The sequence below is a fragment of the Solea senegalensis genome, linkage group LG10, assembly GCF_019176455.1.
Source record: "Solea senegalensis isolate Sse05_10M linkage group LG10, IFAPA_SoseM_1, whole genome shotgun sequence".
NCBI classification, from domain to species: domain Eukaryota; kingdom Metazoa; phylum Chordata; class Actinopteri; order Pleuronectiformes; family Soleidae; genus Solea; species Solea senegalensis.
Genome location: NC_058030.1, coordinates 9496096 through 9513782, shown reverse-complemented (window position 1 = coordinate 9513782; position 17687 = coordinate 9496096). Strand labels below are relative to the sequence as shown.

Here is a 17687-nt window from a genome sequence, read left to right as displayed (position 1 = left end):
ATCATTACACATTGAAATGTGATTCTGCACTTGCACAAACATAACAGATTCCATTAGGTGAGTAATTAAGAGGGAATTTCATTTGGCTGCTGTGGTTTTCCAATTTAAGAATCGTAAGGAAAAACCAATGAGACGCTCAGCACATTGTGACTGTGTCTCGTAACTCGAGATAACAGAATAAGAAGCAGAAACACGATCACAGTGCTTCAGTGTTTCCTGTGTCTGCACTGGAAACAAATATCTGCCTGCAACGTGAATTAAATGCTTTGGAATAGGATCCGCAGTATCAAAACTGTATTAATTCAGCAGGCTGCAACATTCGAATCTCCTGCTGTGGTCTGATACGACCTTATCTCTTTTATTACACCAGTCAAATCAAAATAAAAATGCACCTGTGGCCTCATCTTGAAATCTGCACCACATGCAAGTTAACGCTGAGAATGAAACATGGACCAGTGAGTGCACAATTAAAAACAAAAAACAAATGTGACAAAGAAATCAAGTCTTGAGGTCACTCCTGTGATTTAAAATCAAGTGGTTTTAAGTCAGACTCGGAGACTCAGATTCTTGATTTCATGTCTTAATTTCAAAAACATTGGGAGTGAACCGATGGCACATGGAGCGAATGGAATGGAGAAGAAGAGGACGCTCTATGAGCAATGTCTTTTTCTTTTTTTCTTTTTCGTTTTTAAAAACACTCAGCAAATGAAAGTTCGTCTCTAATCCAGTAGAGTGCAAACACAGCAAAGTCAAACATATTTATCCTACAATGCTTTCGTGTGAATCATTGGCTGCTGCAGGTGCCAAACTCTTAAAACATCACACGGGCCAATTTACACTTAAGATGACAGCAGATGTGGTTTAGTGCAGCTGTTTGCTCCCACATCTGTTCCCTTCTCTGTCACATGTGCTATTGGCTCAAACAAACTGAGAAATCACCAGGACGGGGGGGGCGATCGAGTGAGCTGCTGCCAAACAGATGCAAGTGCAGCAGAGAGATTTCAGAACCTCTGACTATTTCCTTATTACAGACTTTTTTAATTACATATGTTCCGTCTAAATTTTGCTAATAAGAAAATAATCCTCTTTTCTCCTCTGAGACCCATTCTCCTCCATGGAAGAGGGAGCTGTTGTAGCTGATGCATGTTACTGATGAGTTGTTAATGCTAATGAACTGTAAGTGAATGACTGATGAATGGCTAATGAAAGAGGCATTAATGTTATATGTGAGTCAATGTTATATTGGATGTGAGGCTCTGGTGACGCTGTGCAACCCCTCTGAGGCACTGCACTGGGGCAGGAGCAACTCTCGCTCCCCTCCGGCTTTTGGGGCCCCTGGTGTCCCCAGAGGGCCACTGTGTCTCTGTATGTTACTGTTCCCACTGCACGCACAGACTCCTTCACCTCCACGTTGCGCACGGAGGGGTCGGGGGCAGCTTCAGGCCAGTCAGGCAACTCCTGGTAGCCCCCAGCCTTGGCATTCAGCAGGTGGGACAATGAGCCTAACTGGAAGTGGTCTCTATCTGCAAAGAAAAGGATTAAAAAGGGAAAGAAAATCAGCAGGGACACAATAAGAGCAATATAAAGGACATAATATCAATGTAGTCTCAACCTGTTGCTCCCTCAGACAAGTACGGAAGAGTATTAAGGCCACATATGATTTTTTTTATGGAAACAAAAATGTAAACATAAGGCTGTTTTCCTTTTTTTTTTACATTTGGCCCTAATCCTCTTCCGTAGACAAGCCTGTCAATAAATGAAAAAGTTATTTCTAATCTATAAAAACCATAAAAACCCATGAATTCGCTTTGGTAAATGTAAAAAACAGGAAATTAATATTTGTCAGTAAGTAACTGAGCCCTGACTGTTACAACACAGCCATGGACGTGCACCTATAAATACTTAAATATTGGGAGAACATTTTAATTCAGTGGTCCGAGCACATACATATTCTCAGTTTTGGTGTTCCCGGTGATGCCGTCTGTACCTTTAAATGGAGACTCGAGGACTGGTGCCGGTTTCAGGGCGAGGAAGAGTTTCTTAGCGTACTTGCTCAGAGCTCCACTCTTTTCTGTGGGCACGATGAGCTGGCGAATGAAGCGCGCCCGGTCGCGGATGTCGTAGTTCTGGTCGTACTTGGCCAAGTTGAGAACATACTGCGTCAACAGCTTAGTCTGTGAGGAGACATGTCAGGAATATAAATATGTATATATACTGTATATATATATATATATGTATATGTATGTATATGTATGTTCACAAGATACTCAGCAACAACTAATAACAACTAACGATTATTTGCATTATCGATTAATCTGTTGATTATTTTCTCAATTAATGATGTTTGTTCCATAAAATGTCAGAAAATCTTGTAAAATGTCAATCAGGGTTTTTCAAACCTGGAAATGTGATATTTTTTTTGTCCACAAACCAAAAATGTTCAATTTTAATGATTTCTTTGTTATATGGAGCAAAGAAACCAGATTATTAATGCACAGAGGGACACATTAGTCGTTCATACCTGTTTGGAGTTGGTGAGATAGAGCTTGGCAGCCAGATTGATGATTTGAAGCTTGACAATGTCTTCCTCATTGGTGAAAGACTTGGCCATCTTCCTCAGGACATCCGGGGAAATCTTAGGGACATGCTCGCAGTACTCACCAATCAGCCATAAGATACTGGCCCGAGCCATCGGCACCTGGTGGCACAGGTTAAATTACATGGATGTCGTGCGCACATATCTACAATTTCATTAGGTAACGCTCCACAGCCTTCATTTGGTGAGGTTGTTATCATGCAGCAACCCTTTTTTCTAAGATTGTAACTCTCACCTGGATGTTGTCTATTAATTTGGCCATGTGCTTGATGATGTCACTGTGCTTCTCCGGTTGCATCTGCAGCAACTTCTTGATAACAACCACAGACTCGGCCACAACCAGCTCTGTACGAGAGGACACATTCAGAGAATTACATTAGATAACTATCCCTTCATCTTCTTGGTTCATTTTACAAGCATGTGTGTTTTTCACTCACTGTGCAAGATATGATAATGATTAAATTAAGTTTAACAGAGGATCTGATGCTGCTATCTACATCCTTTCATTACGAGCGTAGAACGTAGAGGACTCACCGTCTCTGTTGGACAGCAGCTGCACCAGGCCGTTCAGACACGTGTCCCTCACCTCGCCAATGTTGGTCGCACAGCGGCCGATGGCTTGGATCGTAGCAGCCACAAAATCTTTATCCATGCTTTTAATGTAAGTCTACCAATCACAAAAAAAGCATTCACATAGATCATTGAAGGACAGATCTGTACAATGTTTGACTCAGTCACAACAAAGCACCGCTGTACCTGAAACTCTCTGAGGATGGTGGAAATGTTAGTCTCATTGGCCAAATTGGTGAGAACCTCCAGCTGCAAAAAAAAAGGAAAAGCCAAAGCAAAGTATTTTAAAATCCTGCAGTAAAACTCCATGAAACAGTAACAGACTCAATAGGAGTGAACCGCTAGACCAAAGAAGCAAAATCCTTCAATTCATTCAAACTGAATACAAATAAGATTGCATAAACAAAGAAAAGCACTGCTCGATACTATTCTGTATTATCCGCTTACTCAACTAACAAATCACTGTAAAATAATGAGACACAGCAAATAATACAAAGTGAGGGGAATCATTTGCCCTCCATTGATTCAGGATTTAGATAAAAGAGAAAAGGATTGAAAATAGTTAATATAATAAACAGAAAATAACCTTGAGGACTTTGATTTGAGTTGGGTCTGTGGAGCGGATGTAGAAACTCTTCAAGTACGGCTCAAACATCCCCTGTAAAGATGGAAGAAAAACAAAAGTATGAAACTGAAGTTCCTTCAACAAGTAGGGATGCATGATATTATCGGTACAATATCAGTATCGGCAGATACTGATACACACCAAGGTCCACTGTGTATTTATTTTGCACATCTGCTGTAACATGAGTAGGAAAATATTATGTTCATTTGTCTAAAGAAGAAGAGATTAAATGACCACTGCAGTTGGGCAAAAGGAAAAGATGTACTGTATATATTGGTATCAAGCACTCCCGATATATCGGCATATCGGCAAAAAGTTAAATATTGTGCATTACCTAATTTCAAGTTCTAAGCACACAATAACACACAATAGAAACCCGACATGCAGCAGCTCACCCTTCTCTTGATTGTCATTGTTGCCACATTCTGAAGAACAACATACTGGACCTCACTGGAGTAGGAGACACAAACAGGAGAGATGAATGAAGAATAAAGTGTCACTTTGAGTTCCCTGTGCTTTCTCTATGAACTCAGCCTGAGGAACTGTAGATTTATTGTCCACTCAAAGTTTCAGTGTGTAAACATTGGTGATTTTTTTGTTATTGCTGATGTTATTATTCTCCCTCATGAAAAGAGACAGAGTAACATTGTTGGTATGCTGCATCCTTCGTCAAACAAAGGCTCTGCCAAGTAATACTATCAGACCTGACTGAGGTTTGTGTGTATACAGCAGCAAGGGAGAAGAATTTTGAACAGCATAATTAACTTCTGAAACTAACACAATGTTGCTGTTGCCTCCTTCTGTCTTGACCTTTAACAAATCACTTCCAGTGTAGAGGGCTGAGATGTTACTGGATGACTCGAGATCTGAACGCCACTTTGTTCACAGCATTTCTGAATTTCTCATTTGACAATAGATTAAAAGTAATGGACCTGTGTTTATATTTTAAAGTTCGGCACTGTAGCTACAGTTATGCTTGGCAATGTATTTACACTCATGCCATCAGGAAGACGTTATGTGCAACCTCACAGGAAGACAAACCAATACAAATAAAGTTATTTGTTCCTTCTGCTGTCACGCTGTTGAACATAGAGCCAAGTTAACTTTAAGGGTTGTGGTTAAATAGGCTTTTTTTTGTACGTGTGCTGTGCATTCTTTTTAGCAGTTTTTATACCCTGTATGTTTTAGTTGTTTAGTTTTAACCCAGTTTGGCTCTACATTTGGATTGTGTTTTTAATACAGTCCTTTTTGTGTAGAGTGGTGAAACTGTGGAAACTGAATTGCCCTAAGGGGGATAAATAAACTTATCTGCATCTGTCACAGTGAAGTAAGTGAAGTTGCCTAAAAATAATCTTTACACTCGATGAGCAAGTGAACAAAAAATAAATGAATATTAGTTCACAAAAAAGATGTAATGATGATGATGACGTCATGTTGCAATTACCTAGACTCATTTAACATTGCTGGACAACTAGTTTTTTAGTTTGTATTAATTAATTATAGAATAAGGGACACACTTCTTGCCAACTTTATATATTATAACTATTTTATCTCCTTGCTTCTTTTATCATTTTATTTTATTCTCTGTACGTTATATCAGTACAGCAACTGTGACACTGCCATTTTCCCCCTTGGATTAATAACGTGTTCAGATTCTGATGTTAGTGGTCTAGTTTTTTTTTTTAATTTTGAGTATAAATAAGAGCGTCAATATGTTACACTGAAAACAACCCCAGTTTGCCAAAATGGCTCCCAGTTAATTAAAAAAGGCAGCACTGCATTATTAATCTATACGAAGGTTTCCAAAAAAAACTAGTCATTTAATTAGCATAAAATAAAAAAAATAAAAATACAAGAGAAATTACGATTTTCAGTAAAATTAACCTCCAAAATACATGTTAGTAGCTACATATTTACATACATTTACTGTTGCTGTTTGGTTCATTTCTGAGAGACGATGCCATTTCCCGAGATCACAGATCCACAGCAGCACTTGTTCAATAAAAAGTTGACAGTCTGTAGGAATTATAGCCAAAAGGCCACCGATGAGCTACCATTACTCTTTATGGTTTATGCCTTTATTCTTACTTCAGCCTCACTGCTCTCTCAGTTTAATTTCCCTCTCTCTCTACCAAGGTGATAAAGATTTATTTTACTACTCTCACTCATCATTTTCTTGTTGTCATATTGTTTTCCACATTGCTGAGTTTATAGCTTTCGTTTGTCACATTCAGCTCAGTAAATTCTTGGCAGTCTTATTTGTTTTCCTTTCAAGTGAACGCAGTTTATTATTATTTGTATTATTATTTTTATTATTATTATTATTATTATTATTTTCAGCCTTAGCTCACCTTCACACTCCTGTGCATTGACACTGGCTCATTCTGCTGTCCTGGATATGAGTGGAAGACTTTGCTGCAAATATCTACAGTTGATCTAATTGTAGAGAATTAAGTTTTGTCATGGACATTAAGGTTTTTCCTGTTAGGGCTTTCAGCTTAAATTAAGATTTTGTATTTCAGTGACTCTGACATGGCTTTTTATGTAATGTAATTGTGTGTCATTTTACTAAATACAGATTCAGAAAACTCTACAGTACTATGGCATATGGGATATATAAATATATATTTATGAGATAAGAACAAATAAAACAAAGGGGGAACAGACCAGAAAACAAGAATAAAAACCATAATAAATGCAAAATAAAAAGCCAGATACATTCTGTTTATCATGACAGTGCAAAACTAATTCATTCTAACAAAGTGAGTCTGAATTTAGCAGCTTAATGGCACAAGGAATGAGTGAGAGACGTGATTCTCTTGCACATTTGTTTGTGCACTTTGTTCATGTCGCCTTTTACCGTTGAGTAAAATAAGGATTTGTTCCATATTGCAACGATAAAAGACGTGTTCTGTATTCAGCAGATAAGGAACGTACAAAAAAACCACAACAGCAAAATGATTACACATTAGTCCACTAATTGTGATTAGTGGACTATTGTGTGATTTGAGGGGAAATAAAATCCACCTCCTGCTGTCAGGCCCTCTCCATCTGTCTGTCATTCATTACTCTCTAACAGAAAATGGGCACCTTTTTTAATTGTTCATCAAATTGTGTATCATAGCAACGGAGACATGGCGAGATGTAAAGGTCAAATGGAGGGCGAAAAAAAAAAATACAATTATTCATATCGATTTTTAAACTCATATTTGGTTGATACATTTTTGTAAAACAGTGAAACTGAGGGAGGTGATAACAATGTGTGTAAAAGTGCATGTAAACAGTATAACTGAGTAGAGAATGGCATTTGTATCTCTACGATCTTTTAAGCAATGTAAAATGTTTTGAGCCTGCTCCTGTCTCAGTGTCTGCATTTGAGTGTTCCATTTATAGGAGGGTTACAAAGCTCACCTGTGGCTCCTAAGCAGGCGGACCAGGGCCTTGGCGATCACGCCAACCTCTGCTTTTGGGGCAAGATGAAAGTACAGCTGAGCCACAGCCATCACCACCTTGAAATTGTGGGAGAAAAGAAGCAGAGACAAGCGGTAAGCGATAAAAATCTAACTATATAAGATAAAGGGGGAAATAGGAATGGACTGTAGCAAAGTCCCTCAGGGGTCTATTCATTTCCAAAGAAGTAACAGCTGATTACCATCATGCCCCTTCTCTGCCTCATGCTGCAGTGCAGACATGTCAGATCTTCTCTAACAGACTCTGCACTGCTTTCAGGGCTCAGTCTTCATAATGCACCCACGACATTAACTGTTTTTTTGTGCGTGTTTTAGTTATTTGGCAGCAGCAAACACCAACCAGCAACATTAACCCCTCACCATGTAGATATGTAATGAATGTGTTAGCAAACATTAGGATTACTTTGTGGTGTTGGTTTTCACTCACTCACTCACTCATCTATCCCTTTATCCTCCACATGAGGGTCGCAGTTGGCGCCTGTGCCAATCCCAGCTCACAGTCCATTTAGAGTGTCCAATTTGCCTAATAAAACCAAATCTGCATGTCTTTGGACTGTGGGAGGAAACCAGAGAACCCAGAGAAAACCCACGCACACACGGGGGAGAACATGCAAATTGTGTTTCTGTTCATCTTGTGAATATTAGTGCAAATACCTGCACAGTGTCCTTTTAGTCTTGTTGTTTTCTGCACACCCCCACAGGGAAACGTCTGGCTCTTTAGCTGCTAAATGCTTCACTGTGTTTAATAGCTGGTCACAAACATTGTCCGCCTTCTATGTGGCTATTAGCAGGTGGAGCACCATGGCGTTTTAAAGTGTCTGCTGAGTGTAATGAAAGTGAACCACAGCACTGAACCTCAAACTCTGACTGAAGCTTCACATTATTATAATTCTCTGCAGGTCTGTCACATGACCACATTGTTAATATGAGCTCAACACCCTGGAGATCGAGCAGAAGTGATGAATTTTCGAATGCATTCATCCTCTTAGCTTAACACGCGGTGAGTCCTGCATCACTTCCACTAGCTCTCATGCTCTGGAGTAGGGCTGAACAATTAGTTAAAATTTTATCGAGTTTGCAATACAGCCTCCTGCACTTTTCTAATCGCAGGAGGTGCAATATTTTTTAAAGCCAAAATGTGTGTCAAAATATCTTTTTTAGAATAAACTACTGTCTTGATCGGTTTTTCAGATGAAAATGAGAATAATGATGTAAAAATGACTATTCCCTCTGATATCGTGAATCATATCACAATCGCAATTCCTGTCAAAATAATTCAAGATTTATTCGAAATGGTTCAGCCCTACTCTGCAGTTTAGAACACTCAAATATTCAACAAATAATCCTGTTGAATATTCGAAATGGCAATTCCGCTACAAACGCCCACCCCTAAGTCACACAAGCCTGAGGCAAAACCATGTATGAACTATTTCAGAAGACAATAAGTTGCATAATAAGCACTTACAGAGTACACTGATATGCAGTTTTGATCTTGAATTAAGCAAAACATGCACATTTCTGACATCCGCCGCCCAAGGTGCACAAAGCAACAGCCGTGTCACCATGATAAGTAAATCCAAGAGAAAATGGTCTGTGCTGTGTTATAATGCTGTAAGTAAGGTGTGTGTATAATTTGAAAAAATGCTGTGGTCTCACAGCTGCGTTGCGGCTCTGCAGCAGCGGCTTCGTGTTCCTCAGCAGCAGCCGATGATCTGGATCCATCACATATGGTTTCCTCTTGGCCATAGTGGCCACCTCAGCTTTCTTGTCCTTGTCCTCGTCGTCTTCATCCTCGTCTTCCTCTGAGCCATAGAAGGTCTTCTCCCCCCCCTCCTCCAGCAGAGACTCCTGCAGAGACAGTGGGGAGGATAAATTGTGCCTCTAAAAAAAATAAAAACCACTATGTAAAAGAAGCATCATTAGACGGAAGAAATGTTTTGCTCAAACCACGACTCCCAGTTTGTCACTGCGCACATTTGGAAATTACCACAACAACTGTCTTCATCACAGTATGAAAATGTCTCAGTTTGATGTTGGTCGCTCATGAGAGAATGAGTCGCCTGGAAAACTGATAAATACAGAAAATCACTCTGCCATTTGGTCAGAAAAGCAAAATAATGAGAAGATGATTTCAATGTGTACCTCAGCACAGTCTGAAAAGCCTGAAATGAAAGAATACAATAATCCGACACAAAAAATAATGAATAAATCACCATACACTTTTGTGGAGAGAATTCTAAAGAAATGCTTCTGCTGCAAATTTGTTCTTACTGATGGCAAACATCAGGAGAGAGGAACAGTGCATTTTTGCATTTGCTTTTTATGATCAAATTAACTATAATTACATACTATACTATACAATAAGCAGAGTCATGCACTGTACTAATTTAGATTTTAATTATTTCACTGTTTAAAAATGTAAAAATAATTAGTCAATGGACAGACAAATAGAACCAACGAAAGCTTGTTCCAGCTTTCACTGTGAATTATTTATTATATATATTGTTATATATTATTATATATACTGTACATTATAATGGGTTTGGCTAACCCAGTTTTTTTTGGTCTGTTGGTTGAAAGATGATGTTTCTACACACTTTAACGATTAAAACAACAACAAATGTATTAGATAAATCAATAAAGAAAATAATTAGATCCATGTGGGATTATGAGATGATGGGATATGGAGAGAGAAAACATCCTGCTTCTTACTCACATTGATGTTTGGGTTGAGGAACTGTGTCCTGGCGTAGCGGGTCAGCATGTTGATGATGACCACCTGCCCCCATTCCTCCACGTCGATCAGGAGGTTACACAGCTTCCTGTAGTTCTTGTGGATCAGGTCGATGCGCTCTGGACACACCTCCTCAAACGCCATGACAACACTTCCTGCCACCAACTGCAGCACACGTACAGTACAACCACACAACAACTCATTACTTATAACAGAAGAACAATTATTAAGTCATAATTAAAGATGGAAACTATCCTGTACGTCAGAGGTCAAATAGCCCACGACCTCCTTCACCTGTAGCTACATTATAGACGCAATATAATACTAATTATGATTGTTAACTATTGTCATGAACAGTGAGTAATATTTTTATAATAATAAAAGTTTAAAGTTTAAAAGTTTTAAATGTATTTAAAGGGCCACTTCACCCAATAAATATACTGGGCATTTATATACTTTTTTTTTTTTCCTAATTTCCAGTAATAAATGTGTTATTTGATCATCAGATAGTGGATCTGAGATACATGTTTCATTCCCACAACAGCAGAGAATAAAACTGACAAAAAAGTTGACGTTAAAGTGACTGCCTTCAAAGAAAATAAAAGCCCTACACTGCTCTTCATTATAAGTTTTATTATGAGTCAAAGTACAAAAAATGTAAAATGAAACAAAAAACGGGTCAAAATCCAACTCCAAGAAACACAACAGTGTCGTAATTGTTTAAAGTTTACTCTTAATTTGAGGAAAAAATGGGTGAAACAGCCCTTTAATATAAAATGCTATATATAAGCATGTTTAGTGTGTACAGTTTTTCGTAAGTTATTATTCAATGTTTGATTTCAATTTGTGAACTGTGTCTATTTTCCCTACATTTTTACTTTGAAATTCTGTGAAATATCATCATGAATATATCGTACTATATATGTGTTATTGTGATGGAATATTGTGATATGATTTTAAGCTATGATTATGTCCCCCCATAGTTGAACTTTTTCTTCCCCCCCTCGTGACCAGACTGGACACTCGTTGGCCCCCAGGGAGTTTGGGAGTTGTTGACTTCCTACTGTTCATGGTACAGAATATTTCTGCTTTTTAATTACCTCCACCCATGTCTGGAGCATTGGCACTAAATTTGGTGGAGGGATGGTGAGTGAGGTTGGGAAGCATTTTTGTCAATTTCTCATGAAACTATATTTGGACCTTGATGTGTAATAGTCAGACATATGTATTCTGTTGCTGGTTCTCTGTTTATGAATACATGTTACCATTTTCTTGTAAAAATCTGGTGGAAAACTTGTACCGAACAAACAAAATTGCACAAACCCACCGTGGTTTTGTCAGCGAGGAGTTTCTCGATGACTTCAATCAGCTGGTCCTTCTGCTCTGGATCCAAACTGAGAGCACAGAAGAAAGAGTCAAGAGAGCAAGTAATGAGACGTGCTTGAAAATGAAATCAAATAGATTTTACAATTACAGCAGTAATGGATTTCTGAATGATGTACCATTTCCTGCTTTGAAGCGCTTTGATTTTACACTGGCTATAGACTTCGTATGAGTCTATTTTTGGGTACTTTGATCTAAAAGTGTCCGTGCAGGTCACCTGTAGAGTTTGGGAATAGCATGAGCAGCAGTCTTTCTGACGTATGGAGACATATCTGAAGCAGCTTCTTTGATGGCCAGCATCATGATCGGGACGATGATAGTGACTCGGATGCTGGAGAGAACTCTCAGGGCACTGGCTCTGATCAGCTGGTTTGGATCCTGCAAAAGCACAAATACTTTATGAATAATATGTGTGTTTCCCTGTGATGTTAAATTATTTCTTAATCATGATTTACTGCAAGCATTTGTTAATTAATTGTAAATTCATGAGGTTTGTTTTTTTAAATCACAAGCTTTATGGTTTATCAGCCAAAGTTTTATCTTAAGTGACTAGTTCTCTAAAAATAATTTTTGCTATCAAGAGTTATTTCACCAATTGCTGTATAAAAAATTATGTTATGAAGTCATTTTTGATCATTCATTTGAAATCTTTCTAATACCGCACACACAGAGACACAGGTTGTCTCCAGTTGTCCATGCCCTACGTGATAAAGTAATAGGGTGTCAACGTGTTACCATGCCAGTGTGTGTGCACAGTTTGATAAATAATAAGTAATGTGCCAGAGACGGAGAATGTGCTGCACCTTCAAGCCTCGCTGAAATGTGGAAATGGAGAGCAGAGCGAGATCCTGCTGCTCCTCGGCATAGCGCACCAAATAAACATAGACCAGCTTCTTCACCTGAAATAAGAAATAAGGGAACAACTCTGTTCAGGTGAAATAAAACAAAAGCCTACAGGGCTTTTAAACCTTACAACACAGAGCATTTTTACTGCTTTTTTCCATTACTATGTTTAAACATACAGTATATACAGAGGCTATAAGAATATGCAATATAGTGTCTCTTATCTTTTTTTTAGCACAACTTAGGTTATCTAAAATTACATTTTCACCAACTATATAAACACACCTGAGAAAAAAGTACTCAAAAAGCTTAAAACTGGACCCCCAGTTGTGGGTTAACAAATGTAATGCGACAATGGAAACATAAGAACATGTCATAAAATTGAATAAAAACAACACAATACATGCACACAATCATAAGAAACTGAGGGAACAATATAAACAAACCTCTATGTTTTTACAGGCCACGTTTTTCACCACTGCAGGGAAGAGATCAGATGCGTTCTTACCTCGAGCGACCATCTGCAAAGACACAAATGAATTCACAAGGTGGCCTTTTCCTTACATTCCTAGGAGAAGGTGCAACTTTTTCCTTCAAAAAAATCTCTATTTTAGTTCATTTCCTTCTCTTTCATCTCCTCCGTCCTGCAGAGATAATGAATGAGGAGATGGTCGTGCAGCTTCAGAAGAAGGAAATCTGTCACAGATCATGAATATTTAACAGCTGACTGTGCAGCTCTCACCACTGTAGTTATATCATCTGAAACTCCTGTGCTATAGTTTTGGTGGAATTGTGATTATTACGGTATCGTCACACAAGGGAATCGATGTTGGTTTGGAGAACAAGCTTAATAATAATGACACAATGTTTTGCTCTAAAAACCTTTCCTGCGTTTGGCCTTCACTCAGCGCGCGGCCGTTACTGCTGATCAGTGAAATCCCGAAGCAAACATTATTTATACTCACAGCTACGATCCGCTTCATTGCCTCCAGCTTTAAGGAGTCTTTGTTGCTGTCCAGCATCTCCTTCAAGTCGTCGTGTCTGTGGGAATACAAGATGGAGAGTTAACTCACAGCTTGCCAAGGCAACCGTAAAAAAATGGCTCTGATTATAAGACACAGCGGCCTCACACGTGACCCAAAAATGATTTTTCTTTGATGTAGAACATCAAGCCGGAGAAAAATGGAACCCTTTGATGCTGCGGCTCATACAAGCAGCGTAATTGGAAGAGTGACATAATCCCTTAAACATGACAGTCGGTCAGAAATGTTTTTGCTTCAAATGTGTCTAAATAGAATTGTGATTCCAGGAGTATCACATGCTGTAAACACAGAGTCAATCGACATAAACTAATCAACCATTACTCTTTACCTGCCGTTCTTTGGGTTTTTGATTGTGGTTTTTATTATCAAACAAGATAGATGAAGACTTCCCATCGATCTGAAGTTTCACGTTTCGCTCTTTTCTGAACAAAAAATGCATACATTATAATGATGGAAATAATAACTCAAATCATGATGGAAATAACTGTGATGACCAGTGATCCTTTACATTTGTGATATAGATTTGGAAGAATGAAAAAAAAAAGACAGAAGATGTAAGGGCTCTGTGAATCTATGTGTAACTATGTAGATTTACATTTTTAAAAAAACAAAACACGTTTTTAACCCTAACCCAAGATTTGAAACATTTGAGAGGTTTCTCCTCTTTGGTGCTTCACAACAAAACCCTTTTATCTGCATCTTCATATGACGTCTGGTTTTCTTGTTTTCCCCATTTTATGTCGGCCGCAGTGAAGCCTCTCCACTGCCACTGTCAGTGACGGTGGAAACATTGTCTACAGACAGATCTAAAGCAGCGGTGACAGGTTATCAGAGCTGCAGCTCCTGAGATAAACACACCAGACTGACTGTCTGCTGAAATACTGATCAGTGACATTCTGCTCTCCACTGCTCAGTAACAGAAGACAATCACCTTTCTTTGGTAAAACTTTACACAGTGGACACGTAAGCCACTGCCCTAGAACAACATTAACAATGAGTACAATATAGTATTAAGTCCAGTATCTGTTTTGTTTTATGTACTTTATGCATGAAATGTCATATGCGATATCAATTAACGTGTATGAAGCTGATGTTAAACATTCTAGCAGCATCATTATTTGGGGATATAATTGAGGAATTAATTTATTAACCAGTGTTTAACGTCACGATAGGAACCAAATGACCACGGTGTCAGTGTGTGTTTTCCAGCTTATGTCCACGAGCAAAGAGTTTCATTTGGCACTTGCTGTTATTTGTAGTTGTGAGAATGAAGGGTGGGGCCTGGCTGGTGGTGGGTGTAGTGACTAAATAGCTACAGAGCTGAGCATTTACCACGACTAGTTTCCAAGGCAACAAAGGATGCAATAAAATGAACTTCAGAGATTTCCTGCCTTCCAGCAGAGCCTTTTATGGATTCGACAGTCTTTCCATCAGGGACTGGAGGCTTGTGGAGCTGAGCAGTGGAAACACAGCAATCCACTTGTGGGAATATAAACTCAGATTATCAGAGGAGTGTTAATCTGTACCACATCTTGTCCCTCACACTGTATGTTGCTTTTTTTGTTCATTTGCACATTATTAAGCAGAATGTCTGATTGATGACGATTCATTGATCGTTGATCATAGATCATAAGACTGTGGGTCAGACTTCCCTGAAATGTGGCATGATTCATTTTAATAATCCTGGAAAGGTTTCAAGTGTCTTTTACTTTGAAGTGACTCATTTGTAAATAATGTATTTGGATTTCAACATATTTAAACCTCTCTCCACATGTGTAGTGAAAATTACACATGTTTACTTAAATACACTGAAAGGAACAAAACAAAACATTTTCTTATTGTTAAATCCACTTTTAAATGATTTCTCTGTATGAATTATGGGCTGCATTTCTTCATGCAACAGCAGCTAAATGGTGGCTTGGCAGTGAGTGTGTACAAGTGTGTGTTTGTTGCCTCTTTAGGACCTTTTTCTGGCATAAGGTCAGGACCAGTAGACCTCATGGAGACCTAAACCTGGACCTTATTTCTGAGAAGTTTAGGGCTAAGATTTAAATTTTGGTTAGGTTAAGTGACACTTGGTCCGAGCCTTGGTCCGAGGATTGAAATTGCAACGCTAATTCTGCGCTTTTTAAACCCACTCATTGGGGGACGGGACCTCATTCCCAGAATGTAAACAGTGTAAAGAATGAAGTTATTTCTCAACTCAGGGGAAACTGAGGTTGGGAAGCTAATTTTTCAAAAATACTACCCCTACTCTAGTAATACAAAGCTAAATACAAATCAGTGAAGTATTCCTTTAAGTGTTAAAGTTAAAGTTCCAGGTAATGTTTTGTTAGGCTGTCCAAACCAGTCAATGTAGAGTCCTTCAAAGGGCAGCTGCATGAACCCGTTGTGCGCACGCCTGTGTTTGTGTGTGTGTGTGTTGTACTGCATGAATAACATGATTCACTCTGTCACGCATTTCAAAACATAAATTCATCAAAGTCTGTATCTATAAATTGCTCTCTGCGGAAAATTAGTTATTTGGTTGCGAACCATTCACACCAGGCGCTGCTTCCTACGTTACAAATATGTGGCTGTGTCTCCAAAGCAAAGTGAAAAATAAACAACATCACCAGAGAAAACATTAAAATAACTTGAGGGTCCAGCAATAAGGATGACTGACACAAATTCTCATTTTAAGCAGAAAATTAAGATCCCACTGCTGCGTCTCTGATGACGGGTCACAGGCCGTGACTCCAGAGAAGTGAATGTTTCTGTGGACACAGCCAGAAAACCTCTGCCTTTAACGCCAACATCTAAAGCTCTTATTTTGTTCTGTGTCTTCAAGGCAACAACAGAAAAACAGAACAACAACAGAAAAGGCTTAAAGATATATGAAAGAGTCAAAACAAAAACAACTAAAAGCAGCATTGAATGTCTTCACCCTAACTTGTTATTTGCTGCAGTCGATCGTGTAAACTGTTCACTCTGTAGATTGTAGGAAATTGAGCCATGTATCAGTTCTTTCAGGCAACATCGGGATGCTTTGGAACAAAAACCGCTGACAGTCTCAGACTGATATTGAACAGGTGACTATCTCACCTTATCTGCTCGTATGCTTTTGTTCACTAATTAGCATTAAACCCTCACTACTCACTAAACCGAGGCCTTTAAATGTCATTCGTTATTAGCGGATAATGTGGTTATAAGCTAAAACATGACCAGCCAAATATAACGGTGGAGGAATATGAAAACTACAGGGTTAAAAATGTTTCCCAGTGGGTGTTAATTAATTAATTCCCCACATCAGCCTCATTAATTAAACAAGGGACAGGGACTTGTGTGGTTTGTTTGAAGATAAACAAGCTTTAAAAAAAAAAAATCTGCTTACAGCTAAACATGAAAACATGAATTATATTTGCTTGTTACAGCGGATGCCCACCAGGTTGACAAACCCAGTCTGACACACAGCAGGACCTGAAATGAATAACAGATAGAGGCTGCAGTAGCATATGCAATAACTGTCTTAAAAAAAAGGTGTAAGAATTATTACCATATCAGAAAATCGAGAGGAAGTATACTCAAAAAGTGCAAACCTCTTAATCATTTCTTCCTTTGGCCATAACCTACACATCCCCAGGAGATTTAATCGTAATCGATTCTTATCATTTTGAGTTATGCTGCTCACAAACTAACAGACCAATGCAAAGCATAAACTCCTCGCCTGGTGGAGGGCCATATTTTTTCCGCCTTAATAAAAATTAAACTTCGCCTTTGCCACAGTGTTTTATGTGTCAATGCAGACGCTACAACGGCTGACAATAACGAGATAGAACTCATAGGTTATGAATGGGTACAGAAGAGAGAATTCTCCAAAGCAGTTTGGGGAGAAAGATGACAGCCCCGGGCACTGCAGTTTATCTGTTTGGCCATAACACATTATTGCAAACTGTGAGTGCCAGCACAGTGAATTACTTGAGAAAAAAAGCTGAAGCACCTGGAGGAAAAAACAACCTCCTGGTTGGGTTTATACCTTTGTGCTCATCATGCCCAAAGGGCTCCTGGTAACACTACACCAACACCAAGTCTCTTATTTCTTTGGATTGTGTCCCAGCCTGCTGAATTTACAAACAGCTCTGAATTATTTAACCCGCTATGGTATAAACGTCTCTGCTGGCGATCGTGTTACCTGGCACCAAAGCCAAGAGATCAGCAGGACTCACTCTCTGGCTGGAAACTGTCCATGGACGTAGGCCAGTGTTCAGTGACGAAACTTAAAATGATGTTTTCCCCTCACCAAGATCAAAACACTGCACCACTGCAACAACATAAAAAAAATGTAGGTACAGAAAAAAACGAACATATTTAACATAATCAGAGTGACAGCTGACATCCACAGGCAGCTGCCGAGGCTGTTTTACATGAGCTGGTTCTCTCGGCA

At 38.8% G+C, this 17687-nt stretch overlaps 1 protein-coding gene across 11 annotated transcripts in view; it reads right to left on the bottom strand.

The window, feature by feature from the left end:
* Positions 1-17687, bottom strand: part of LOC122775539 (AP-3 complex subunit beta-2) — a 34468-nt gene that overhangs the window by 10133 nt on the left and 6648 nt on the right. For 7 of the 11 annotated variants that reach the window (XM_044035469.1, XM_044035471.1, XM_044035470.1 and 4 more), the window contains exons 2-17: positions 13187-13262; positions 12668-12742; positions 12182-12277; positions 11596-11756; positions 11323-11389; positions 9978-10160; positions 8918-9109; positions 7203-7300; positions 4187-4241; positions 3753-3824; positions 3353-3415; positions 3131-3263; positions 2832-2941; positions 2522-2698; positions 1988-2174; positions 1393-1523 (exon numbers count right to left, since the gene is read on the bottom strand). In XM_044035469.1, coding sequence (XP_043891404.1) covers positions 1393-1523; positions 1988-2174; positions 2522-2698; positions 2832-2941; positions 3131-3263; positions 3353-3415; positions 3753-3824; positions 4187-4241; positions 7203-7300; positions 8918-9109; positions 9978-10160; positions 11323-11389; positions 11596-11756; positions 12182-12277; positions 12668-12742; positions 13187-13262 — 1876 coding nt within the window. The remainder of the gene's footprint in view (positions 1-1392; positions 1524-1987; positions 2175-2521; positions 2699-2831; positions 2942-3130; positions 3264-3352; positions 3416-3752; positions 3825-4186; positions 4242-7202; positions 7301-8917; positions 9110-9977; positions 10161-11322; positions 11390-11595; positions 11757-12181; positions 12278-12667; positions 12743-13186; positions 13263-17687) is intronic. The other 4 variants (XM_044035472.1, XM_044035474.1, XM_044035464.1 and 1 more) reach the window with 1 other exon arrangement.